This window comes from Panthera tigris, chromosome A2 (assembly GCF_018350195.1).
Source record: "Panthera tigris isolate Pti1 chromosome A2, P.tigris_Pti1_mat1.1, whole genome shotgun sequence".
Classification (NCBI taxonomy): Eukaryota; Metazoa; Chordata; class Mammalia; order Carnivora; family Felidae; genus Panthera; species Panthera tigris.
The window spans coordinates 129,811,223-129,838,209 of record NC_056661.1 but is presented as its reverse complement, the minus strand read 5'-3'; the positions used below and the strand labels follow the sequence as shown (position 1 = coordinate 129,838,209).

Sequence of the window (26,987 nt, the reverse complement as noted above, 5' to 3'; positions counted from 1 at the left end):
GAAAAGCAGAAGTACAGAAGAAAAAAAATTGCAAGAGTTAAACACATGAGAATTAGAAAAGCCTCATTTCTATTTGTACTAAAGATATGAGGGAATCTAGCCTAGGCAAAAAGAGGAAGAATTAAAAAGTGGAAAGGTGGCTATAGAAGACTGCAAAATGCCCACCTCTGACACTAAAAGAGGAGAGAGCTATGGCACGGATCAGCACAATCATAATACTTCCGTCAAAGGAAGTATTTTCTTGGATAAACTCAAGGTCAGGGATACCCCTATGTTTCTCTAAAGATAGGGGAAACTCTGAAAACACACCATCTTCAAGTTTTAAAAGAAAATGTAACAAGCTTAGGCCCAAAGGAGTAAGAAATCTACCACTGATTTAAGATAATAAAGAAATTGGATTTTCTTAAAAAAATCTTAGCAATAGAAACAAAACACTATTATTTATTTACATATGTATTTATATACCATTCTTCCAATTTTATTCGTTGTAACAAATGTCAGTTTAGAAAATGTCACTTCTGCTTCCAGAAGTAGGATCACATTGGATAAAGGATCCTGGTACAAGTGGAAAAAGAATGGCGCGTGGGGGTGGGGGTGGGAAATAGTAAAAGTCTGACTTGCTTCTCTTCCTTTTTCAGTCAGTAGATAACTGTGGCCTTGAACATTTCTCCCAGCATCTTTGGCCCTGTATTTTCTATCTAAACAAAAACAATGATATCATCTTACTGGTCTCACAGAGCCAATGTGTATAAAAAGTGCCATGTAAATTTCAAGTTCTGTTGAAGGAGTTCAAAGTGGTAAACTTGAGAATTCAGTGTAGTATAGCTTCAGGCTGAGTTTTCATGTTTCCTGAACGGAAACATTAACTAATCTGAAGGTTAAAATCACTCAATGGTCATTTTTGCTAACTTGATCTATGTTGATTGTTAACAATGTTACAATTCAAAGGGAGATATCACATTATATTTGGGAAACTTATTCTAGATGCAATTAGAGGGCTTGTCCTTTCAAGGGTAGGAATTATGGAAGAAAGGTTTAAATGCAAAATGACTTTTTACTTTGAAGACACTATAGAAAGTAATTTAATACTTTACTAAAAATCTCTAAAATCTATAAAGAAAAATGGCACGAGTAAAAAAAATCTTAGGCGGAGACATAGAATTTCATTTTGTTGTTTTATTGTGGGGGGAAAGTGGAATATATGAAGTAGCATTAAAAACTTTTTTTTAAAAATTTTTTTGTAATTGTCATAAAACATTTATAGTTGTCATGAATTACTGCTTAAGTTGACATTTATAATAGTGATTAAAAAAAGAAACTTCCATGCAGTTAAATGGATATTTCCTCTTATCCTAATTTAATTAAAAGTTACATCTTACTACTGAGACCTATGAATGCCACATCTTCTCCCATAGCCAAATTGAAAAACTAGTGCTTTTTAATGCTAAAGTGTAACCCAGTGATTAAAGATGTCTGCCTTGATACTTTATATCCCTTTTAAAAATCAGGGACATCTGACTCTATGGTTTTATAGAAATATCTCACCAACACTTAAAGATTAAAATTAAGTTAACTCTTTATTTAAAAGTTTTTTTTTTTTTTAATGTTTATTTATTTTTGAGAGAGAAAATGAGTGTGAGCAGGGGAGGGGCAGAGAGAAAGGGAGACACAGAATCTGAAGCAGGTTCCAGGCTCTGCACTGTTAGCACAGAGCCAGATGCAGGTCTCGAACTCGTGAACCATGAGATCATGACCTGAGCTGAAGTCGGATGCTTAACCAACTGAGTCAGTCACCCAGGTGCCCCTTAAGTTAAACCTTTATGAATAAGGCTGAGAAGATACAAAGTAAACATGACAGTCCCAACTCTTAAGAAGCATCTATTCCAGTAAGGAAGATAGATTTTTAAACTAGCTATAATTGAAAAGCCAAATAAAATAGTGCATTAAAAGAGCTCAACCGAGATTATTAATTCTGACAGGTGGCATCCGGGAAGCTTTTGTGGCAAATGTGGCATTTAAGCAGTATCTTGAGGGGTATGTTATTTATACAGGTGGACAGGTGGGGCTGGTATTACTGGGTGATGAAGCAGAGTCCTGAAAGTATCTAATACACTTAAGTAAATGTGAGACATGCAGTTTTTCACTAGAGGGCAGGGAATGTGGCCTATTTCACCCACTGCTATAGCAACAACATCCAGAACGCTGTCTGCTGCAAGATAAATATTTATTCAATAAATTAATGAACTGACATTGGGTAACTGAAAGGTAAAAGACACTGACATACAGACTTAATCCAGAAAATCTTAAGAATATATAGATAATAGGGGTGCCTGGGTGGCTCAGTCGGTTAAGCGTCCGACTTCAGCTCAGGTCACAATCTTGCGGTCCGTGAGTTCGAGCCCCGCGTCGGGCTCTGGGCTGATGGCTCAGAGCCTGGAGCCAGCTTCCGATTCTGTGTCTCCCTCTCTCTTGGCCCCTCCCCCATTCATGCTGTGTCTCTCTCTGTCTCAAAAATAAATAAACGTTAAAAAAAAGAATATATAGATAATAAAGACCATTGCAGGTTTCAGCAGAAGAGAATAAAATGATCTGCTATATATTTTACTATTAAAGTTCTGGAGGTAATGCCAGTTGATTGGAGAGGTAAGTCCATTGGGAAGGCGAGATAAAAGGCACGAGGATTACAAAGAAGGGTACGGATATGGGACTCAGAGGTGGAACTGACAGGAATTAAAGATGTTCCTAGAAATTTCCCAATTGAGTGATTAGGAGAATGGTGGTATCATTACATAAGAAAACAGGCAAATCACACACTTCAGTAGAGAAAGAAATAAGTTCAGTTTTAGGCACATTCAACTTAAGGTGTTATTGGAAATCTGTATGGAGAAGTTTAACATAAGGGCAGTTAGAACTGGGGTTCAGAGGTGAGCCAGGATGAAAGCTATAAATGAACTCAATCAAAAGGTATTTATTCTAACTGCCTACTCTACACCAGCACCAGTATTTGAGCTGTTAGTGTAGCGGTAGTAGTTATGAGAGTACACAACCTGGATGAGAGACAAGACCTTGAGAAACTTACATACACCCACTGAAGAGAAAAGAGCATAGAGAGTCACTGGAGGACATTAAGGTAAAATGGTGAGATCAAGGGAACACTTTTAAAGAAGAAACTTAAGAAATGAATGTATACAACCTATTAAACTCTCAAGAATCTTTTCTAATTCTGTAGTTCCCTTCTGAATACAAATAAAAAAATTCAAAGAAGTGATAAATAGGAATTAAGCCTTTCAAAATGAAAAATAGGAACACATGAAACTCACAAATGTCTCAAGGAACCAGTGGTCTAGAAGAAAATGAAAAAAGAAATATCGCTCTAGCCTTAAATCTGCTATGGTAACATGAAGTGAATCATTTAGACTATATGTCTCTAGCTACTCACACAGAAATAAGAATTAAAAAAAAATGGAGTTTGGGGAAAAACACCAATATGAACTTAGCAATATATTGAGTACTACTGAAGGATACTTAAATATAAGACATAACTCCTGCCCTCAAAGAAGTTACAAAGTCAATATGAACTCAAATCATGTGAGTATGAACTCAAATCCTATGAACTCAATAAAGAGTTCCAAATGAAAGAGTAAATATCAAAGAATAATCCACATACAAGTTACCATTAATGCAAATCAGGACAGCAAATGCCACACTAGTACTCTAGTTTGAGGGTCCTCCTCATGGACTGGAGTTGAGATGCTACTGATCCTGAGCTGAGTTCACTTAAACACAGCTTAAATTATATACCCATTACCATAAAGCAGCTTGACTAGTTTAAAGTATATTTTCCAGAAGTTAGATTGAAAGTCTGATGAATGAAGAGAAAGTTTGGTAAAATACAATCAATAGCAAATAAGGAAAGACTAAATAAGGAAAAACTGTCAAGCTGTGGCAGAGTCGTTGACTTAACCCTCTGGGTGTATAATTCTATTAGGAGGAGTTCTTGGAGAAGAACAAGGGCATAAACCTCTTCAAGAGTTCCAATACTTGATAACAAAGCACCTTTCAGGAATGGTACACCAATGCATATTCTTAAAATTGGTTGAAAAAGTTCTTGTCCTTGGGGCGCCTGGGTGGCTCAGTCAGTTAAGCATCCGACTTCAGCTTAGGCCATGATCTCTTGGTTTGTGAGTTCGAGCCCTGCATAGGGCTCTGTGCTGACTGCTCACGGCCAAGAGCCTGCTTCAGATTGTCTCCCTCTCTCACTCTGCCCCTCCCCCGCTCCTGCTCTGTCTCTCTCTCCCTCAAGAATAAACATTAAAAAAAAAAAATGAAAAAAAAAGTTCTTGTTCTTGATGGAATAAAGATGTATTATTGCCTTTAATGAAAGCTGTTCCATTTGATCAGTTGGATTTCATCTGGAAATGCCTATTACTGATGTGTAGAGCTCATACATAAAAGAGAGATATTTTGTCATCAATGCAAACTCCTAAAGGAAGGTCATCTACACCAACCTCATGTTTCCACACTATAGAGCGTAAAGTTGTGATGAAATGACTGACTGCAAATTTAGCCTGTCTTCCTGCTTTCTGGCAAATCTTTTCTTTTTGATCCTTTGGCCATGATTCCCAGTGACAGCCAATTGGAAATCTCTGCTTTCCCTAAACTCCATTGTTAGCCTCAATCCTTTCCCTACCCTGACCTGTCAGACCATGAGCATCCACGATGGAGTAATTCACAGAGTCCAGAATAACAGTAAGACATATGGGAAGTTGAATAAATTACTACTAGACTGTCATGGCACCCCTTACAAAGACATGTATCGGGCACACTTGGCTTAAAGTCCCAGCTCCGCTTCTTGTTCACTATGTCGTCCTGGGCAAATTAGTCTTTCTATGCCACAGTTTCCTCATCAACAGAACAGCATTTAATAGCTACTTCACAGGGTTATTATAAAGGACCTAAGGCAAGGCATGGCATATGGCTGGCACTCAGTAATGGTTAACTTCTTTCCATATCTCCCAGTTGGTCTGCTCTTTGCCAGGATTTATCAGCTTTGAGTGGATTTTTACAGAGCTCCACTTCATTTTCAGAGACAGTGAGGAGACATCGATGGGTCTTTTCTATCACAAAGTAAATGTTCCTGGCACTGAAGGATTTCTACAATTTAATTACATCACATCTCTTTAAATCCATCCCATACTCCTCCTCCAAAAATCTTTCTACCATAGCCAGATTAGATTTAATCAATTTTCCTGACATCTTGAATATTTAGATCCATAAGCACTTTTCTTCCCATTTCCACAACTCACTAATTATCCAAATCCATTTCGTTGTTAAGACACAGTATTATTAGTGTTATTTGTCTACAACATTTATTGAGCACTTTCTATGTGGCAGATACTGTTTGTTCTAAGTGTATTACATGCATTATCTCAATCTTCACAGCCCAATAAGATATTCTATCATCTCCGGTACTGAGATAAGAACACATATTTGCTTTTCTCTCTAGACTGTATGCTTTTTTATGTCATGAACTGTGCCTTGCACTTAAAAAATTTTTTTTTTAATGTTTACTTATTTTTGAGAGAGAGAGAGACAGAGCATGAATGGGGGAGGGTCAGAGAGAGAGGGAGACGCAGAATCCAAAGTAGGCTCCAGGCTCTGAGCTGTCAGTTATCAGCACAGAGCCTGATGCGGGGCTCAAACCCACGGACCGTGAGATCATGACTTGGGCCAAAGTCAGAAACTCAACCAACTGAGCCACCCAGGTGCCCCTCATTTTTTTCTTTGTATGATCATGTAGGTAAGGAGGAATTCAACAAATATATTCATATGTATGAACTGACTGCAATTTCACATTTTGCTTAAGCTGCTATAACACTTTTATCAAATCTATCACTCTGTCTATAAAGTTGGTAAAAAGGTGTGCTGTTGTAATTTATAGATTACATTATATTAAATTATATTAATTTATATATATTACATTATATATAAATTATATATATTTTATATTTATTTATATATTTATATTTATTTATATTTATATTATATATAAATTATATTAATTTATATATATTACATTACATTAAATTATATTAATTTATATATATAAGAAACATATATTCAGTCTTTGTCCTTGCACATAGCTCCTAAAATCCGAAGTGTTGAGGCCTATAAAAAGTGTTTTTTGATATGTTAATGAGGTGACTTTTGGAAAGCACTAACCTAAGGATGAGGAATGGTGGTCAGTGGAGCCAACCATGTGATTACGGGATTGGAATTTTGGAGGGGAGATGGGATGGAGACTGAATTCAATCACCAATGGCCAATGAATTAATCAGACATATCTTAAGTAACAAAGCCTCCATAAAAAACCCAAAGGGACAAGGTTTGGAGAGCTTCCATGTTGATGAACCAGAACGTATCCATGTGCTGTCTTGCCAGGCCTCAAACTCTACAGGGATAGAAGCTCCTTTGCTTGGGACTTCATCCCATGTAGCTTTTCAGCTGGCTACTGATTCATATTCTTTGATATCCTTTGAAATAAACAGGAAATCTAGTGAGTAAACTGATTTCCTAGAGTGAGCTCCTCTAGCAAATTAATCAACTCAAGGCAGCAGTGGTGGGCGGGGGGGAGGGTCATGGAAACCTCTGATTTATATAGTCAGTGGGTCAGAAGCACAGGTAACAACCTGGACTTATGACTGACATCTGAAGTGGAGGGCAGATTTGTGGGACTGAGCCCTTAACCTGTGGAATCCGATACTATCTCTCAGGAGATTGTGTCAGAATTGAGTTGAATTGTAGGACACTCAGCTGGTGTTGGAGAATTGATTAGTGATTTGGGGAAAAAGAAAACAAAAACAAACACATGTTGAAATTAGTGTCAGAATCTTAAAAGGTCACCTAAATTTTATAGATATAGTATTTCTAGGGACTGTATCTATCTGTAGACATACAGTAAAGATTCTGTGTATGTGGTAATAGTGATGGGTGAAGCAGTAGGGTTTGATACAAAGAAATCTTTGGGGGGGGGCACCAGGATTATGTCAGTTAGATCAATCTTCATTAAGGCCACTGTGAGCAACAGTGAAAAAATGCAAAGCAATAAAAAATTATGAATAAGCACAAGCAAACAAAATCCATAAAATACGACGGTAAATTCATCCTTGTTTTGTAGATTTCTTAAGACATCACAATAGGGAAAGAAGAAAAACTTAGGGAGTCCTGTTTCTTTACTGGTTTGGTGCTATAGTAAAAGCCTAATTTTTCTTACATATAAATCAATATCTAACAATATCATCTCTCCTTATGTGAGAAATAATCATTTGGGATGTTTACAGAATATAATGTGCTTCAGGAGACTTTCCTTTTTTTTTTTTTTTAATGTTTATTTATTATTGAGAGATGGAGAGAGAGACAGAGCATGAGCAGGGGAGGGGCAGAGACAGGAAGAGACACAGAATCTGAAGCAGGCTCCAGGCTCTGAGCTGTCAGCACAGAGCCCAAGGCGGGGCTCTAACTCACAAACTCAGATCATGACCTGAGCTGAAGCCAGAAGCTTAACCAACTGAGCCACCCAGGCACCCCATTCAGGAGACTTTCTTAAATCCTACCGACGGAGCCACCCAGGCACCCCAAGACTTTCTTAAATCCTAGGACTATGGTAGATAGGATTTATTTTATTCTTAGATGTCCTGAGAATTTAGTAGGAACACTGAAATCACAGTTCTGTTTCATAACGTTATCTAGCCCAATCCAAAGACACTGGAACACTTAACAGGTAACTACTAAATGAAGAGCAAGTCACTTTCAAGTAACAGTTGAGACTAAATCACAAATAATGGAAAACTGCATATTTTTAAGCAAAATTATTAAAAAAAATGAGCCAATTTCTGTTCAACTTACGAACATAAAATTTTTCACACTTATATATAGTTACCTTTTTTACAGACCAAAAATGCTGAGATATTCAAATAAGCTTGCTTATGATTAAGGCTGAAAATGAGAAAGGCTACTGTGATCAAACCATATGCTTAATTCATAAGGAGAATAAAAGAAGTGCCAGTGTATAGCACATTCCAGTGAGGAGGAGAAAAAAAGTTAATTAATTCAACTCAATTTTAGCTGAGGGCATTTTTCCACAACTGCTGAACCCTAGCATGTGCCAGGCAGCTAAAATTACACTAAAATGTGTAAGCCCTGTTGTTATTTTAGAGATAATCCAGGAAGCAAAACAAAGCCAAAAATTCTCACTGCATTTTTAACATGAAATACTTTAATTTCCAATCAAGTGGATACTTTTCTCGTTTTAAGGTCTTTTTGTATTGTTTCTTTTGTGCATGAAAGTTTACAGGTTAAAAAGTGAAAACAAACAAACAAAAAATAACAGAAGTGATTTTGCATGTATTTCCAACACACTGTTCACTCTCTAAAATAATTCTTACCAGTCTTTGTTTCTGAAGTTCCTCTCTAAGTACTCTATCTTCTGGCAAAACATCACATAACAAAAAGTAATTGTCTTGTTCTTCTGTTGAGAGATTAGGAAAATAAATGAGAAATGATATTTATCATCTTTCCCAGGAAGATTTATTCTTTTAAAAAACATATATATATATATATATGTCTATTAGGATCTTTCTTCTGGTACACAGCTCTGCTTTAGCTTTATTGAAGTCAGGCAACATAAACAGAACAATTTAATTTTAGCTATCGTGAAAGTGAGAATTCTAATATAAGAAAGTAAGATTATCCTTTGAATTTTTGCATTGTAGGGAAAAGACAGTAGCTAAGATGTATACTTACCAAGTGGAGCTGTGGAATTGATTCTTATCACACTACAAAAATCTGTCACGGGCTGTTCAGTGAACCTTTTCCTCCAATATAAAATGTACCTTAGAATAATCAAAAAGAAAGGATGGTAAGAAGACTCAATATACTACTTACTTTAGAATGATAGGGTTTGATAAGAACATTTAATTATCCCAAAACAATAAAATTGTTGACTGATAATTGCTAGAAAATTTGTAAATGGAAAGGCAGCAGAGCATTGTAGGAATATGAAATAAATATTCAATGAAATGAAATTACTCTGTAAAGGAATGGAAATGATTAAACTTTACTATTCCCAAATTCAATAAACAGATATATGGGAACATTAAAAATGATTTATTTTTATGTGATAAAGAAGTTTTTCTGAAATTGCATCTATGTTTATATGAATTTTAAATGTAACAATGCTTAGACAGGCTTTATCACACATTTTCCAATACAATGAAAGCTGGGTGGTCATCTTATACACAAAAAGTGTGGGTTCAGCTTATCATGTCGGGTCACCAATTGTGGGTTCAGCTTTTGGTTTGTCCAGCAAGGGTGAGAATGGCAGAAAGGACGGATTACTCAAGACTCCGCAAGAGAGCTGAGAGGGAGGCCAAGGGAAGTCTCCCTGAGTTGCTCTCAGGCTCCCATATTTATTAGGCATAGATTATAGGGAAAACATTGTGCAATATGTCAGTGGCTACGTGCCAGTAAGAAAGTATAGAAAGCATGCAAAAAAACAAGGCATTCCCAAGACTACAAAAGAGCAGATGCCGAAAGCAGGGTGGAGAACAAGATAAGATATTCCATAGATAACTTGATCTAAGGAATTCATGAGCACAAGCAGGACCCAACCCCTATATAGATATTAACCAGATATTGATCTGCATTAACTAGATACTGGTCCCCTGTTTTCAGCAGGGTGAGAAAGCAGTGTAATGTGTTCCCTATAATCTCCTTAACCAGGACATAGCTATTTGGTTTCCCACAAAAAAGAACTGAAAGCAAAATAATAAGGCAATGAGAAGTCAGTCTAAATTCTGACTTCTTATATATATTATATAAGTTATATATAAATTCAACATATATATAACAAGACTTCTTATATATATTATATAAGTTATATATAAATTCAACATATATATAACAAGACAGAGAAATTTCATTTGTGCCCACTGTCTGAAATGAGGCAGATCATTGGAAAAATAACCAAGCTTATAATTCCTGTATCTACTGAGCAGAATTAGAAGAAGCACATTGGCTAAATTTAAAAGCAAAGTATAACACCCAAACCTGCATTATCTGATGAAAGGAGGAGTAAGATGACAGGATTCAACAAGCTGTTCATCTTCCCATTTATCTAACAAGATTTCTACTGGCAACTGCAATCTCATTATCAAATGGTACCAAGAAGAGAATGTGGTCTCCTTCATGTGGAGAAAGGCAATGGAAAGGTTGACATTTCATTTTTAAAATGTTTATTTTGAGAGAGAGTGCATATTCACGCATGAGCGTGGGGAGGGGCTGAGAGAGAAGGAGAGAGAATCCCAAGCAGGTTCTGCACTGTCAGTGTGGAGACTGATGGCAGGGCTTGAACTCTTGAACCATGAGATCATGACCTGAGCCAAAGTTGGAAGCTTAACTGACTGAGCCACCCAGGCACCCCTTAAATAGCTTGTTATAGCAACTAGCAACGTTTTGCACATAGTAGTAGGTTAACAAGAATTTTTTTTTTTTTTTACTGTTTATGCATTTTTGAGAGAAAGAGAGAGAGAGAGAGAGAGAGAGAGAGAGAGAGAGATAAAGCATGAACAGGAAGTGGGGCAGAGAGAGAGGGAAACAGAATCTGAAGCAGGCTCCTGGCTCTGAGCTGTCAGCACAGAGTCCAATGCAGGGCTTGTACTCGTGAGATCATGACCTGAGCTGAAGTCAGATGCTTAACTGACTGAGCCACCCAGGTGCCCCAAAAAATGTTTTTAAGAGGTAGAAGAGCATTTAAAAATTCCTGTAAGGTTCTCTAAGTAGACTTCAACTCTCCATATTTTGTCTCTTTTTTATTCTTACTTCCCCTTTTCTTAACATTATTGTCCCGACCCCATAGTCCTCTACAGAAAGGGCATTCATGTACTGGAAAAAAAAATTGGTGCCGGGAGAGAGGTCTGAGAGAGAGAACTGTGACACATATAAATATAAACAGATGACAACACTGAGTATGGAATATATAAGGAAAAGAAGTAAAAGACTAATGTATGAAAATAAAACCACGTTTTCAGTTTTTTCTTCTCATGTACAACCATACTGAGGACCTGGTTGGTTAAGTAAGCAAGGAGAGAACTCTTTCCTTATAGAATAGTGCTAGACCTTATCTTAAGAGATCTGAAAATGACCTATCTGAGGCTCCAACTCAGCCTCAAGCCATAAATACTGACCCTATGTGTAGCGTGTTGGCTTCCATATTAGAAGTGTCAGATGCAGAAGGCAAGTGCGTATCAGATCCATCAACACATACAAAAAGAAGAAAAGTATCTACAAAAGGCTGAAACATTATTCTTTGGTCACTTGGGGCAGCTACAGCACTTACACAGCTACTCTTATTCTCATTTTCTTCCATTCCCCAGCGGTTGCTTAACCGCTCCTTGCCCCTTCCCCTGGACAAGGGGAGAGACAAAAAGGGAGAAATAAAAGGCAAGAGACTTAAGAAAATAAAAATGGCATTCATAGCCATTTTTCTCATTCTCCCCTCAGCATATTTTCTATTGCAAAGTGGTGCCAGGGATGAAGGAACACAGGAGAACCTCTACTCCTGTCAGGAACAGAAGATGTATTGTTCTTCCAAACTGTACTACACAGCCATCTATTTTCATGAGAAATCAAATCCATACAGTGGAACTGGGTGCGAGGTAACAGAGTTAAAAAAAAAAAAAAAGCCAGGAAAGTCAAGTTTGATGTGAAGTTTCATCATGGCTACTGATACAATACAATACATGGAGAGGTTCTTCATTCCTGATTACATTCCACTGAAGGCTATCTGGGTGATATTGAATGCTAAGGCATCAGTTAATCCGTCTCTTCTTCATTTTTTCTTATTTGTCTAATTTATTTAAAGCTAAAAACGCAATCACTCAATATTTTTTATTTATCTATCTATTAAATTTTTAAAAAAATGTTTATTTTTGAGAGAGAGAGAGAGAGAGAGAGAGAGAGAGAGAGAAAGAGAGAGAAAATGCGAGTGGGGGAGGGGCAAAGAGAGGGAGACACAGAATCCAAAGCACGCTCCAGGCTCTGAGCTGTCAGCACACAGCCTGACGTGGAGCTCGAACTCATGAGACATGAAATCATGACCGGGCTGAAGTCGAACACAACCGACTGAGCCACCCAGGCACCACTGGAGTCACTCAATATTTAATTTTTTTTTAATGTTTATTTTTATTTTTGAGAGAGAGACATAGTGTGAACAGGGAAGGGGCAGAGAGACAGAGAGAGAGAGACAGACAGACAGACAGAATCTGAAGCAGGCTCTAGGCTCTGAGTTGTCAGTGCAGAGCACAATGTGGAGCTTGACCCATGAACCATGAGATCATGACCTGAGCCGAAGTCAGATGCTTAACCAACTGAGCCACCCAGGTGCCCCTGCAGTCACTCAATATTTAAAGGCAGCCAAGAAATGATATGTGATATGAACCCTTTGTTTGAAAAACAGTAATCAAAGCATCTCGTACTTCAGTGAAAAGCCATAAAAGTAATTATTAGGTCATCAGCAAATACTTCTTTCTTTTAAAGAATTTCAATCATGTTTCACTGAACTATCTCATGAAAAAATCCTAGTAATCTTGCTTGCCCAGCCTCTCACTGTAACTGGTGTGCTTACTGACAGGCATAAAGATTTGAGATATGGTTGTTAATTAAATAGCACTGAATTAGTGGAATTTAATATAGAAAGGGGCAAGAATTAAGGAGTTAGCATTTATCTTCTAGGAAAATTTTATTTACTGAATAAAGCTAGCAAATAGCTCAGTATAAATAACTATGGTAGATGGCTCAAAGGAAAGATCTTTTGTTTTAACATTTATTTATTTTTGAGAGAGAGAGGGAGACACAGAATCCAAAGCAGGCTCCAGGCTCCGAGCTGTCAGCACAGAGTCCGATGTGGGTCTTCAACCCAAGAACCGTGAGACCATGACCTGAGCCAAAGTCAGATGCTTAACTGACTGAGCCATGCAAGGGCCCCACAAAGAAGATTTTTACTTTTGTTTTACTCTGAGAAAGTTTTACTGTTAACTTTTTTCTGATCAAGAAGATGTTAAATATATTTAACATGAAAATTTATAGCTTCTTTCTTGTAAAGCACAAAATAAGTCTATCTCATCTATTATTTATCATCTTTATTACTCATTGTACTCAGAAAAAACAATTCCTGGGAAGTTATATATGTGTATATACATATATACACACATATACATAAATACATATACATATATATGTAAATACACACACGCACACACACCAGTGACTTTTCTGAAGTTCGGAAAAAGTCCTATGTTAAGAAGATTCCAACTTAACTCTTATCACAAATAGTCAATGTTTACATTGTTTTGGAGAGGAATTTTTAGTTTCCCTAAATAGTAGGAGGGTATTATCTAAAGGAGACTGGATATATTAAAAAATATTTAAAAGTAACAGAGTTTATTTACATACATTCTTAGTCAATTTGAACTAACCGCAAGAGTGAAACTTATTAGGAGGATGGCTGACAAGGAAAATTTAGGTTTCCAAATTTAAAGTACATGTTAACCACACACTTTATTTAGAAAGCACTTATATATATCAGCTATGTATTTTTTCTTTTTCTATTTTTTTAAAGTTTATTTATTTTGAGAGAGAGACAAAGAGACGGGGTGGGGGGGGAGGGGCAGAGAGAAAGGGAGACAGAGAATGCCAAGCAGTCTCCATGGTGTCAGCATAGAGCCCAATGTGGGGCATGAACCCACGAACTGTGAGATCATGAACTGAGCCGAGAGCAAAAATTGGACACTTAACTGACGGAGCCACCCAGGCGCACCTGTATCTTTTGCTTTTTAATTAAGGCACCTATTTTATTGCATAATTGCATTTAGAGGGCGACCGATTCCAACATTTAACTATTGACTTCTAAGTCTGAGACCTAGTAAATAATTTGATTTTCCTGTCCACACACTGATGAGATTAATATCAATGATACAAAAGAGAGATTAGTACAAATATAGCTACTTAGCTATCATACATAAGAACAAAGGGAAAATACAAACTCTGATTTAGATATTCCTCACAGATTTTAGGAGAAAGAAAACCTTAATGTTTGTCAATTATCACTGGTAGATCACCATATTTTTCTCCAATTCCTGGGGGAGAATTTGCATTTACATGATAAAGCAGAGTAAAAGAAGAGATGACATCAAAGAGAAGCTGAGTGATTCAAGATTTAAAGATTATCTCAGGGCACCTGGGTGGCTCAGTTGGTTAAGAGTCCGACTCATGATTTTGGCTCACTAAGCACCCCCACACTGGGTCAGCCCGGAGCTGCTGTCAGCTTGGGATTCTCTCTCTGTCCCTACTCTGCACTCAGGCATGCTCAAGCGCTCTCTCCCTCTCTCTCAAATAAATAAACACAAAAAGAGAGTATTTCATTTGATAGTCTTGACAATGGTTGCTTGATAAGAATTTGAAAATTTCTAGCCCAAACAGTATCTAAAACAAAATCAACAGATCTGACTACAATACAACTAGATATCATATATATAAGGAAGCTCCAAGAATACTCCCAGGACACACACACACACACACACACACACACACACACACACACACAAAAGCACAAATATTTTAACTGAAAATAAAGATTAATGAATGAGAATGAGAATGAGAAGAATGAAGTTCTTCCTCTGAAATTGTGTAATAATTAGTTTATTCAACCAGCTGGTGGCATATATCATGCACATAATTCCCCTTTGCTATTCTGTTCTATCTCTGCTTCCCGACCAGGTAACACCAAAATCTACTCAAAAATTGCAATGCTGAGTGGATATAGGGGCCATAATAATGCAGAAGGTACTCGGCAGACATTCTGTATTGGTGCCAGGCAATTGAGAGGAACCTGAAAGGTTAGAGAACAACACCCCTGTGGGCCTTCTGGCTATTCCAACTGGAAAACAAACTTATTCTCAAGGTTTAGAAGTGTTAAGGATTCTAAATTAAATTTTCTCAAAAGTTTTATTTCGCAAATGATAATTAGAGTTTCAGAACAGCATAAATGCCTATTGAAAACTCAAGCTATAGTTGCAGAAAACTAACATTTCAAATATATCTTTTGTAATAAAAATAGAATAAAATTTTTGGCTACCATCTATTGGATATAAAAGATGTCTCAGGTACTAGTTGGTGCTATATACAGCACCTGTTTTATATAACACTCACCAATCTTATGTGAGTCAGCGTTTTCCCCTTTTACTGATGAGGAAACTGATGCTTAGAGTGGTGAAGTAGTTTGCTGGACATCACATGGTTAGGAAGTCACCTAAGTCTGCGTTCAGCTCTAGGCCTGCTTGGTTTCATAGTCCACTCTCAGTAATATAGGCTGCTGCTTTGCAAGACCCATCATAAGAAAGAAACTGCTTGCTAGGAATGATGTGGTCTGGCAGATATAGAGTTCAGATGCAGAGATGTTACAACATCTGGGTTACTGCAGTGTTTTGTAGAGAAATCAGGGCAGAATATCTAAAAATGGGTCCTGGCCAGCTATACCAAAATGTATGCTTTTAGTAATTGTACAAAACCAGTTAACTACCATGATAGCATGTACACGGAAAACGCTTCCAAATGTCAACTTGGACTTCCAAGTGTCAACTAATAACAGCATGAACAAAACTACTTCACTCCATTTGTTTAAGAAAAGGCATTTCTCTTCTAAGAACCAGGAACTGGAAAAAAAAATATGCTTATATTACTTGTCTGTTGGTATGGATATTCTAAGTCAGGTGCTCATAGATTAGAGTTTAGCTCACTTTGGGTCCTAGCTATATAGGTGAGGTTCCTACATTTCACACATGCCCAATGTTGGCAGTTCCCGAACCACTTATCTCTTTCTGTTCTTCATCCTCCTCATCCTTTTCCCCTCAGTACCTCAGTTGACTGATGTCAAGCCTTTGGTTTATTGAGTGACCTCCCCCTGCCCCTACTTTTTTCCTGGTTTTTGTCAGAAAACCAGAAAAATGCTCATCACAGCACTTAAGCTGAGAGTTCTTTGGACAATATCCTTTTGGCTTCGCAGGCTCCAACCAAGGATCCCTGTTCCCAACAATGCTTGAAAAAGAATATGAATTTTCACATTTGCACAAGAATAATTTTATATATAAGCTTATATATAAGTTATGTCTTTCCTTTATGGAATACTGAATTTAATTCTCTTATGGCCAAAACCAAAACTTACCTTTGGAAATCAGCAACCAACTTGACATCAGCTATGACCATCTTATGTTCAATAATCATGTGCTTCAGAAGTTTGTCTTGTTCATCCATAGGAAAATGTTCTTCACAGAAAATACAAGGCACAGATGGAGAACCTTCTAAAGCGGTGGTGCCACCTGGACTTTCTGGCAGGGAAAGCGGCTCCAGGATACAATCCTTACTGTCTGGGAGAGAGAAAAAGCAAAAGCAAGGAAAAAGAAAAAAAAAAAAAAGAAAAGAGAAGAAAAGAAAAAAAAGAAAAAGCTGCAATCAGCTCTTTAGAAGGATGATTTCTTACCTCCTGCATTAAAAGGAAAAATCCACAGTGCCACAGTGCCAGAGAGCAAGATATTTTATTATCATTTTAAGTAGATTCTGCAACCTAGAGGCAGGGAGTTGTGCAAAGCAGCTCCAACTCCCCATTTGCCGTCTTGAATGGGGGAAACCCATTTGTCAGAGCAGCTGTTCAGGCATTCTTGGACACTGGCCAGCGGCAGCAATTCCGGGGGTACTTGCAAGGGGAAGGCTGCACCATGCTGGGTTAAGGCTCTATGGCCCAGTTGTGACCTATGGCCGATAGTCGTCACACTATGGGAAGTAAATGGTATATTCTGAGGCTCCAGATGATACCAGGCCAGTCTTTTAAGCTGCTTCCTGTTGCACCTGCAAACTCTTTCCTGTTTGATTATCTGTCACGTGCAAAGAAGACAGCTCTCACATTGGGTTGACACAGCATGTGGTGGGTGGCCCAGGTGGTAATTTTTGATGTTGATTTATGTCTACCATTCGCCTGTTACACAATTATGTATCTTAATTCAAGTTCTTATGAACAAAGAGATGAATGATCATTTACTAGACATACACGGTAAACATTTTTTTCTGTGTATATTATTCATTTCCCTAACATCACCTATGGTATCTTTGAGAGTTGAGCTGTGTAAGATCTATAGCTCTGAACTCATGCCTCAAACCACCGCCAGGTGTGTCAGGAGCCCTCTTCAATGCTCCAGGGGGAAAGACTGGATCGGTCACCTTTAGCTGGCAACTGAGTAGTTAGTAACTGGGCAACTAGCTTAAGACATTTAGCATCTGAGGAAGGGCAGGAAACCTTCAGAAAGAAAGACAGTTATACCACAGAAAAGCCTTTGGAATTAGCTTACTATTAATTTTATTTTTTGTTTTTATCTTACTTTAACTTGTTTCTAACGGCCTTCTTAATTGCATAATTCACTGAATCAGTTAATGTTGCACTGCTGACCATGGCCTGAGAACTGGACAAGCATTCATTCACTCACTTAACGAAAATCAGCTGAGTATCTACTGAGTGCTGGTCTTTTCTGGTTAACCTTGCATGACATGATTCTTATCATCAAGACTAAAGTGATTGCAATTTGTTAGACGGTACAAATAAGTTTAAAGGATAAAGAGAGAGAGACGGAAAATGTATAGGGTCTATGGGAGCATGGGGACAGAAGAGTCAACTGAGCTGGAGTGGGAAGGTGTCCCAACGGACATGTCCTCTAATACATCACTCACAATACTCTGCTCATATTAAAGTATGCTAAATTAAATTTTTATGTTAGTTCCATAAAATTATTTAATACCAGAAAAGGTGGAAATAGGGTACACATGACAACGGAGAGAATATTTAAAAACGTATAAGCACTTTAGAAGCACTATTAACAAAAGTGATGTTACCAACAATTATATTTATTAAATTACATAATGGAAGCAAGGAGTTCTGAACTTATAAAGTTCTTCAGTTGTAGGTTACATCCTTCAGTTGTAGGTTAAATTCTGTAGGAACTTAAACTCTCATGCTAAAAATAAGACGGGGAAAGAGACATAGGTAATAAACACATGAAACTCTGTATTTTACATCCACTAGAACAGGACAACAAAAGACAGCATATATTCTAAATAGAGGTACCATTAGTAAACATTACATACCATCTAGAAAATAACAGGTACTGTCTTACACCCTTCTCCCCGAATTTGAATGATATGTGTAAATTCATTTTGCCTGATTGCAGAAAACAATGTATTAATCATCACCAATAGCAAGAGCTAACATTACTAGGTATCTGATATTTGTAAACTACCCTAGCAAAGGGCTTCAGGGCATTTTCTCAATTAATTCTCGCTACCTTATTCAGTTGGTACTATTATAACCCTCATCTTCCAGATCAGACTACTCAGACTTAGAAAAGTTAAATCAAGTGGCCTAAACACACAGCAAGTTAAGCCTAAATTAAAACACGACATTATTCTGCCTCTAGTTCCAAAAGGCATTTTCCCCAAATCTGTGTTTTTCTGTAATGTGTATATTCAGTGCCTTTTTGAATTGGTACGTATTTATAAGTCACGCTGAATCTATGCATTCTGCCAGTGTCCTGCCGTGTCCCTGATACTAGTTCCACCAGCAACTCTTACACAAATCTCAGTAGCCCACATCCTCCAAAAACCACTGGGTACAGTTTATCTCTGTCACTGTATTCTTTCCTAATGTTTCACTACAAACTCTCTAATCTTCTTCCGAGGTTCATTCCTCCTCCCTTTTGTATGTTCAAGGCCCAGTTTCTCTTTCTTCAAATTATTTCTAAGAGAATGAAACTAAATGTTCATACACGGTAGAACCAAACAGCGTGTGGTTACTGTAAAGGCATACAGGAACAAAATTGTAAGTATGCAAATTTCATGTATGAGGAACCTGTGGTTTAGGAGATACTAAGTCATATTTGGGAACTCGAGTTATTATGTAATTCAGAGAATAAAAATTTTAATAGAACATTTTTGGACAAGATTTTAGTGTTCTGACTCCTTAATCATTAGCATCATGTTCAAATTTATGACAGCAGTGATCAAAAGAAGCAGTTTGTTTACCTATGTCTTTCTTTCCCCACTTCAGACTGTTAATCGCTGGAAGGCAAGATGAGTCCTGGTCATCTTTAATTACCTGGCATGCACACTGTGTTACTGCATCATGACTGCCACCGCCACTGTGGGTTAATTCTGTGCCAGGCACTGTTAAGCCCTTTACATGTACATTATTAACACAATTAACCTTCACAATAACCCTATGACAGAGCTTCCATTCCTTTTCCTATTTTATAGTTGAAAAAACTGAGGCACTTAGAGACTAAGTGACTTTCCCCAGACAGCTAGTAAATGGTGGAGCGGGGATTTGAATCCAAGCGGACTGGCTTAAGCATGAGCACTCTTACCCTACACGTAACACTGAGGAAGTTGGATGTTTTCCGGTAGGAAGTAGAGCCACTCCTATGTTTACACTGATTTGGGGAGAATGGGTTGTGAGACGTAAGTCTCCAGATGGGGAGACTGGCAGTTGGGAGACTACTGCAGTGTCCAGGTTGGAGGCAGCCATGTTAGCAGTGCTTGGAGGGAATGGAGAGAGGGGAGGATGCAGAGATTGCAGTGGCAGTTCTTGATTACTTGTTGGCCAGAGGGAGTGAAGAAGCCTGGGATGCCTTTTAAGATTCCGGCAGGGGAGGCTGTGTGAATGAGGGGTACCAATCACCACTTTAGGAATGCATGGGTAGAGGCACTTTTTTGTTCTGTGAGAAGGACAGATAATGAGTAAAGCTTTAGAAGAGCTCAGGTAATCTGCTCCAAAGTTAAACATTCCTGACATGGATTTTGGACAAGGCCAGTAGTGACTGGAGTCTCATGTGATGCATTTACGTTATTTTCTTTGTTTGCCAGCAACCCTCCTCCCCCAGTCCTCTTGAGGGTTTGACTCACTCCATCTCTCCATGCCCAACAATAGCAAATATCCCTATTTCAGTTAATTATTTACATGTATATCTGTGCCCCTCGGGTAGTATGGTAACACCTCAGGTCAAGGACTAAATCTTGTTTTCGTATCTCTGGTGTACACTATAGTCCCTGAAACATACATGGTATTTGATATGTGTTTGAAAAAATGAGTAAGACCAGAGATACCTAAAACTAGAGTTATACCTTTGACTCAGCTTTTAGGTAAGTTCTATTTCAGGGAACACCTGTGGCTGTCTGTATTTAGGGGAACTTCTTCTGCCTCAGATTGAGAGCAGTCCAGAATAATTATAGCCAAATTTTAGTACTGTGGGCCTTGGTATAATGAGCCCACTGGTAATAAATAATGATGTAAAAATTATACTAAACTCTAATAACAAGTATTACTGAGTGTAATAAAAGTATGTGAGGTTTATTTAGGGATTTTTAACTTCCTTTTTTATTTTTCACCCATGCTCACCAGTAAACAGAGATAAGTTGCATTTGGAACGCAGAGTAAGTTATACCACTCTAGCAGAGGATGTTTCTATAGCAAAGGCCTGAACTCAAGTATATATTTTACTTTAGAGCAATGGTTTCCAAATCTGGAGTGCTTTTTAAAAAGTAATGATTTCAAGGCCTTATTGTTAGACTGACGAAATATAACTTTTACCGAGCAGTAATGCCTAAACTCAAGTCTGGGGATCAATGGTTCAAGGAATGATTCCAAAGGGATTGTGGACATCCTGATCATACATTAGAGTATGGGTATTTTGAACTCACAGCAAGTCTGCAAATCAGGAATAGGGCCTGGTGGCAAAGCTTACTTGATAGTGTATTCTGTCCTAAAGAGAGCCTCTCAAACTCTAAGCACTGTGTCAGCATAAACAACTTAGTATGATTTGTCTAACAGGTTGTTTATTTCTAGCTGTCATCATAAGAATCATAGCTACACCTTACCATGTGGTAAAAAAATAAATACAGAAATATAGATTTTTTTTGCTACAGTGACCTTGAACTCAAAAAGGCAAAAGGAAATAAACTCTATCTAGCTCCTTTCAGCAAAGAGGCAAAGCATCTTGAAAATTCTGGCCCCATATCTGCTTCACACATTTGTTACAAATTAACAACAACAAATTATCTGCTCTAGTTCTCACTTTGAACAGCAACTCTGTTTAAATGAACTGTGAAAAATACCATCCCAAGAGAGCTGAATTTTTGAGGAGATCCTATGCTGATTGTGAACAATTTTATTGACTCTGGCTAAGATCCTCAAAGAACCACATTATTATTCTAAGATCATGCTTCTCAAACTTTTAACATGCTTATAATTCACCTGGAGACTTTGTTAAAGTGTAGATCCTGATTCAGGAGGTGTGGTGACCGGGGAAACATGCCAATCCAATCTCCTGTCGCTATGAGCATAATTGAAATATAGTCTCAGGTGCTGTGCTCTGAAATCCTACTTGCACTGAAGCCAAGCTTTCCACACGCTGCTCTCAGTAAATGATTAGAGCCAGCAGAAATGGTAATGCAGGCTCATTCCTGTGAGAGAGAGAATTTCACTGACATATGACAGTGGCTGAGGACTCTCAGCAGCTTGCCAGAAATGTGCTTACTTACAACTGTGTTGCCGTCTGAGACTCTACTCCACTGCCCTTCCTTCCCTCTTTCCTTCACAGGGGTCAGACCTACATTGCTACCTTCTCCAGCACTCTCTCCCTTTTCCCTCCTCTGGTGTCTTCTCTCCAAATCTCTTACATGTCAAATCCCATCTTGCTGTGTGCTTCTTGGAGGACATGAACTAACAAAGTAGGTCTAGGAGGTAAAAAGTCTTGAAATTCTGCATGCCTGAATTTCCAGGTGATGTCAGTCTGCTTATCCACAATCATACTTTGAGTAGTAAGGTTCTATTTAGGGAACAAACCAGTCATGAATTCATATTTTATCTAAGTGTTAAAATGACAACCCTAGACTTTATAGTGTATCATTCCTGCCAAATAGATAAAAGCTGCTGGTGCTTTGAAGGATAAAGAAGAAGCTTCTGAGGTTTCTGTCCTCCTTAAGTCAAATGAGAAAGAAAAGCCTGTATCAACAAATAATTGACGAGAAGCCTTTCAGCCTTCCTTCATGGGGAATTGGAGAACACCTCACACATCACTCCTCCTTTAAGGAAGTACCCACACTTTGCTGTGTACACCACCATAATATCACTGCTAAAACTCTGAAAAAAAATATAAAGCGGTAATTTGGTGATAAACTCGACCCAGATCAAATAAGTTTAGTTGTGACTCTTATCACACTCTGATAATCTAATTGATAATCATTATAAAAATTGGAATATGAAGATGGGCAGGGTTTTTGTAGTTTTTGTAGTTTTAACTTGCTATAAACAAGCTCCTAATTTCAAAAAAAAAAAAAACAACAAACCCATTTCCTTTACAGTTGTCCTTTATTATATTAGTGTAATTTCTTTGAGGATAGCTTTCTTTAGTATTTTATCAACTCTGGATATTTTCATGCCTGTTCTCTAAGCTTTTGATTAGAACAAACATCATATCTTTCCATAGGCCTCCAATGCCTACTCAATGTCATTTATTGTATCTTAGTTTTACTCTGGAAGTAAAACTTAAGAAGTAACTTTTATTTCTAAGTTCTTGAGGGTACTTCTCACTTAAACTAAAAACATGGCTTTCTACTTCCTAAGTAAGTCTGTCCCTTAATTTCTAAGAGTGCGCCCCCTAACAGATGCATTTGGAAAATGGAAAAGATTGGTTCTAGTCTTCTTACAGCAATCTATCTCTAAAGCTCAGAGTAAGAACATAAGACCCTTATGTAAATACCCTTGGGCTAATAATTTATTATGTAAATTATTGTGGCCTAATATTTAAAAAATTAATTTACTATACAAGCACTAAGACTAGGGGAATACGGGAAAGGGAGATGAACTTCGGTGAGCGTTGTTACACATTCTTGACACCACTGAGACTGCTGATGAAGGTGTGCTGAATTAGTACGCTCAAATATAGCTGGCAGGTTTGTCACAGCCTTTGGTATGGAAACAGGGTTATAAACACATTCAACCCTTAAACCTAATAAGCGCTTTGCCTAGAAATTTAAGGAGCTAATTTAACACAAGCAAGAAAACTGTAAAAACGTTATTACAACATCACCTATACAGCAAAGTAATAGAAATCACCTAGGCGTCATGCAAATGAAAAGCAGTTCTTTAAAACATGGCATGTATGTGCTGTGTATTATGCATGTGCTAAATGACAACTATGAAGACAATGGAGAAATATTGTAAAACATGTTTGAAATTTATTAAAAAGAGCTTAATCCACAATGAACTGCACACAATTCCTCACACACACACAAACATACATGTACATACACCCACATATAAGTACAAGGCTTGAAAGAAAATATACAAAAAGAAAAACTATGAGAGATTTTTCTCTACAACCAACTTTCCCTAACACTGAAAATTTTTGAAATAAAAAGCATGTCTTCTGACAAGTTACTCAATGTGACTGTGACAGATAAAATTAAGAGAAAGAAAGCAAGTATAATTTTATTTGGCTACTAAGTCTTGACATTTTAAGATGAAAAATTTTGATTACATTTATCATTTAAAAAGTGAGCACCTGCTATGCACAAAGTGCATGCTAGACACTATCAAAACTACAAAGATTATTAATATAGAATCCTTATCCTGAAGAAACTGTTAGTCTGGAGGAAAATATGAGACAACTATACAAATAATTATAATACTATTCAACATATGCAAAGTTGAAGGTTAAGGGATATGGAAGGAAAAAACCTCAAATCAGGAGAAATGAAAGAGAATCTTCATGGAGGCTTCTTGAAATGGTAAAGAATTCCAGCAAGTATATATATAGATAGTTAAAAAATCAAAATAGTCCAATTAGTGCTAGAGTCTAGGTAGGAAAAGGCAGCAAGAGTAGATGGATCACATGTTGGTGCACCTTAATGCTGGTCCAAAGATTTATATTTAAATTTGGAAGTGGTGAGGAGATTCAGAAGGTCTTTAATTAAGGAAGTAATATAAGGTCACAAAACAAATCTTATTAAAATGAAAATGCAACAAACTTACAGGATGAAGCAAAAAAATAGGACTAATAGGGAAGCTTAGAGCGGCAAATAAGTTAAAAGGAAGAAAGATCTCATAAACAACCTAACTCTGTAACTCAAGGAATTACTCAAAGAAGAACTAAGCTCAATGGTAGCATAGGCGAGGAAATAATAAAGAAGGACAGAATGAAATAAAGAATAGAAAAAAATTAACAAAATTAGAGTTGTTTTGAAAAAGTAAACATAATTGACACACCTTTAGCTAGACTAAGAAAAAATGAGAAAAGACTCAAAATCAGGTATGAAAGAAGGGGAAATTATAACTGATACCACAGAAATACAAGGATCACAAGAAATGGCCATGAATAATAATATGCCAGCAAATTGGGTAACTTAGAAGAAATGGATAAATTCCTAGAAACATACAACCTGTCAAAACTGAACCATGAAGAAATAGAAAATCCGAATAGACTTATGAAGTGATTGAATCAGTAATAAAAAAAAAAGCCTTCTAACAAAGAAAAGCTAAGGAACAGATAAATTCACAGAAGAATCTACCAAACATTTAAAGAAGATGTAGTGCTAATCCTTCTCCAAAACATAAAAGAGGAGGGAATACTCCCAAACCTGACCAAAATCAGACAAAGACATTACAAGAAAAATAAAATATCCCCAATGAATACACATGCAAAATCCTCAACAAAACACTATCCAAATTCAACAGTGCTTTAAAAGGATTATACACCATAACCAAGTGGGACTTAACCCTGGTAGGCAAGAATGGTTCAGTATATGAAAATCAAATCAATACGATACACCACATTAGCAGAATGAAAGATAAAAATCACATGATCATCTTAATAGATGAAGAAAAAGAATTGGACAAAATTCAACATCCTTTCATGATTAAAACACTCAACAAATTAGGAAAAGACAAACACTTCCCCAACATAAAGAAGACTATATATGAAAAGCTCACAGTTAACAACATATTTGACTGTGAAAAACTGAAAACTTTCCCTCAAGATCAGTAAGAAGACAAGGATGCTCACTTTTGCCACTTCTATTTAACAGAATACTGGATGTTCTAGCAAGAGTAATTAGGCAAGAAAAAATAAAAGGCATCCAAATCAGAGAAAAAGTAAAACCATCTGTTTGCAGATGTCATGATTTTATATATAGTCTACCAAAGATTTTACACACACACACACGTGCACACACACACACACACACACACACACACACACACACACCATTGCTTATAACTAATAAACAAATTCAGGCAAGTTGCAGGATACAAAATCTATAAGCAAATATCAATTGTGTTTCCTGAAGACACAGACTAGACATAATGCCAAGATGGAGGTATTCACTTCAAAAGAAACAACAAGAAGAGGTCACAGCCAGGGATCTAATCAAAACAGATATAAGTAATATGCCTGAACCAGAATTTAAAACAACAATCATTAAGATAGTAGCTGGGCTTGAGACTAGCATAGAAAACACCAGGGAGTCCCTTACCTCAGAGATTAAAGACCTAAAAACTAGTGAGGCTGAAATAAAAAATGCTGCAACAGAGATGTAAAACTGACTGGATGTAATGACCACAAAAATGGAAGAATGAGAGGAATGAATAAGTGATATATAAGATAAGATTATAGAAAATAATGAAGCTGAAAAGAAGAGGGAAAGAAAAATACTGGATAACAAATGTAGACTTGAGGAACTCACTGACTCCATAAAGCATAATAATATTCATATCACAGTAGTCCTAGAAGAAGGGAACGAAAAGAGGATAGAAGCTTTATTTGAGCAAATTATAGCTGAAAACTTCCCTAATCTGGGGAAGGAAACAAATATCCAAACCCAGGAGGGACAGAGAACTCCCACCACAATCAATAAAGCAGGCCAACAGCAAGACATATCATAGTAAAATTTGCAAAATACAGAGATAAGGAAAGAATTCTGAAAGCAGCAAGGAAAAAGAAATCCCTAACCTACAATGGAAGACAAAATAAGTATAGCAGCAGATCTGTCCGCAGAAACTTGGCAGGCCAGAAGGGAGTGGCATGATATATTCAACTTGCTAAATGGTAAAAATATGCAGCCAAAAATACTTACTCCAGCAAGGCTGTTATTCAAAATAGAAGGAGAGATGAAGAGTTTCCCAAACAAACAAAAACCAAAGAAGTTCATGACCACTAAACCAGCCCTTCAAGAAATATTAAAGGGGATTCATTGAGTGGAAAAGAAAGACTGAAAACAACAAAGACTAGAAAGGAACAGAGAAAATCTCCAGAAACACCAACTTTACAGGTAATACAATGACACTAAATTCATATCTATTAATTAATAAACATCCTGAATGTAAATGGACTAAATGCTCCAATCAAAAGACACAGGGTATCAGAACGGATAAAAAAAACCCCAAGATCCATGTATATGTTGTCTAGAAGAGACTCATTTTAGACCTAAAGACATCTGCATATTGAAAGTGAGGGGATGGAGAACCACTTATCATGCTAATGGACATCAAAAGAAAGCCAGAATAGCCATACTTAAATCAGACAAATTAGATTTTAAACCAAAGACTGTAACAAGAGATGAAGAAGGGCACTATAGCATAATAAAGGAGTCTATCCAACAAGAAGATCTAACAACTGTAAATATTTATGCCCCCAACGTGAAACACCCAAATAAATGTCAATTAATAACAACATAAAGAGACTCATCAATAACAACACAATTAACAGAGGGGACTTTAACACCCCACTTACAGTAATGGACAGACCATCTAAGCAGAAAATTGAAAGCAAACAATGGCT

The 26,987-nt window shown here is 37.1% G+C and overlaps 1 protein-coding gene across 2 annotated transcripts in view; it reads right to left on the bottom strand.

The window, feature by feature from the left end:
- The window catches only part of ZNF277 (zinc finger protein 277), a 111,917-nt gene that overhangs the window by 29,341 nt on the left and 55,589 nt on the right, over nt 1-26,987 (bottom strand). The window contains exons 2-4 of one of the 2 annotated variants that reach the window (XM_007089144.3): nt 16,277-16,478; nt 8,803-8,891; nt 8,445-8,527 (exon numbers count right to left, since the gene is read on the bottom strand). In XM_007089144.3, the coding sequence (XP_007089206.2) occupies nt 8,445-8,527; nt 8,803-8,891; nt 16,277-16,478 (374 nt within the window). The remainder of the gene's footprint in view (nt 1-8,444; nt 8,528-8,802; nt 8,892-16,276; nt 16,479-26,987) is intronic. The other variant, XM_007089145.2, reaches the window with a different exon arrangement.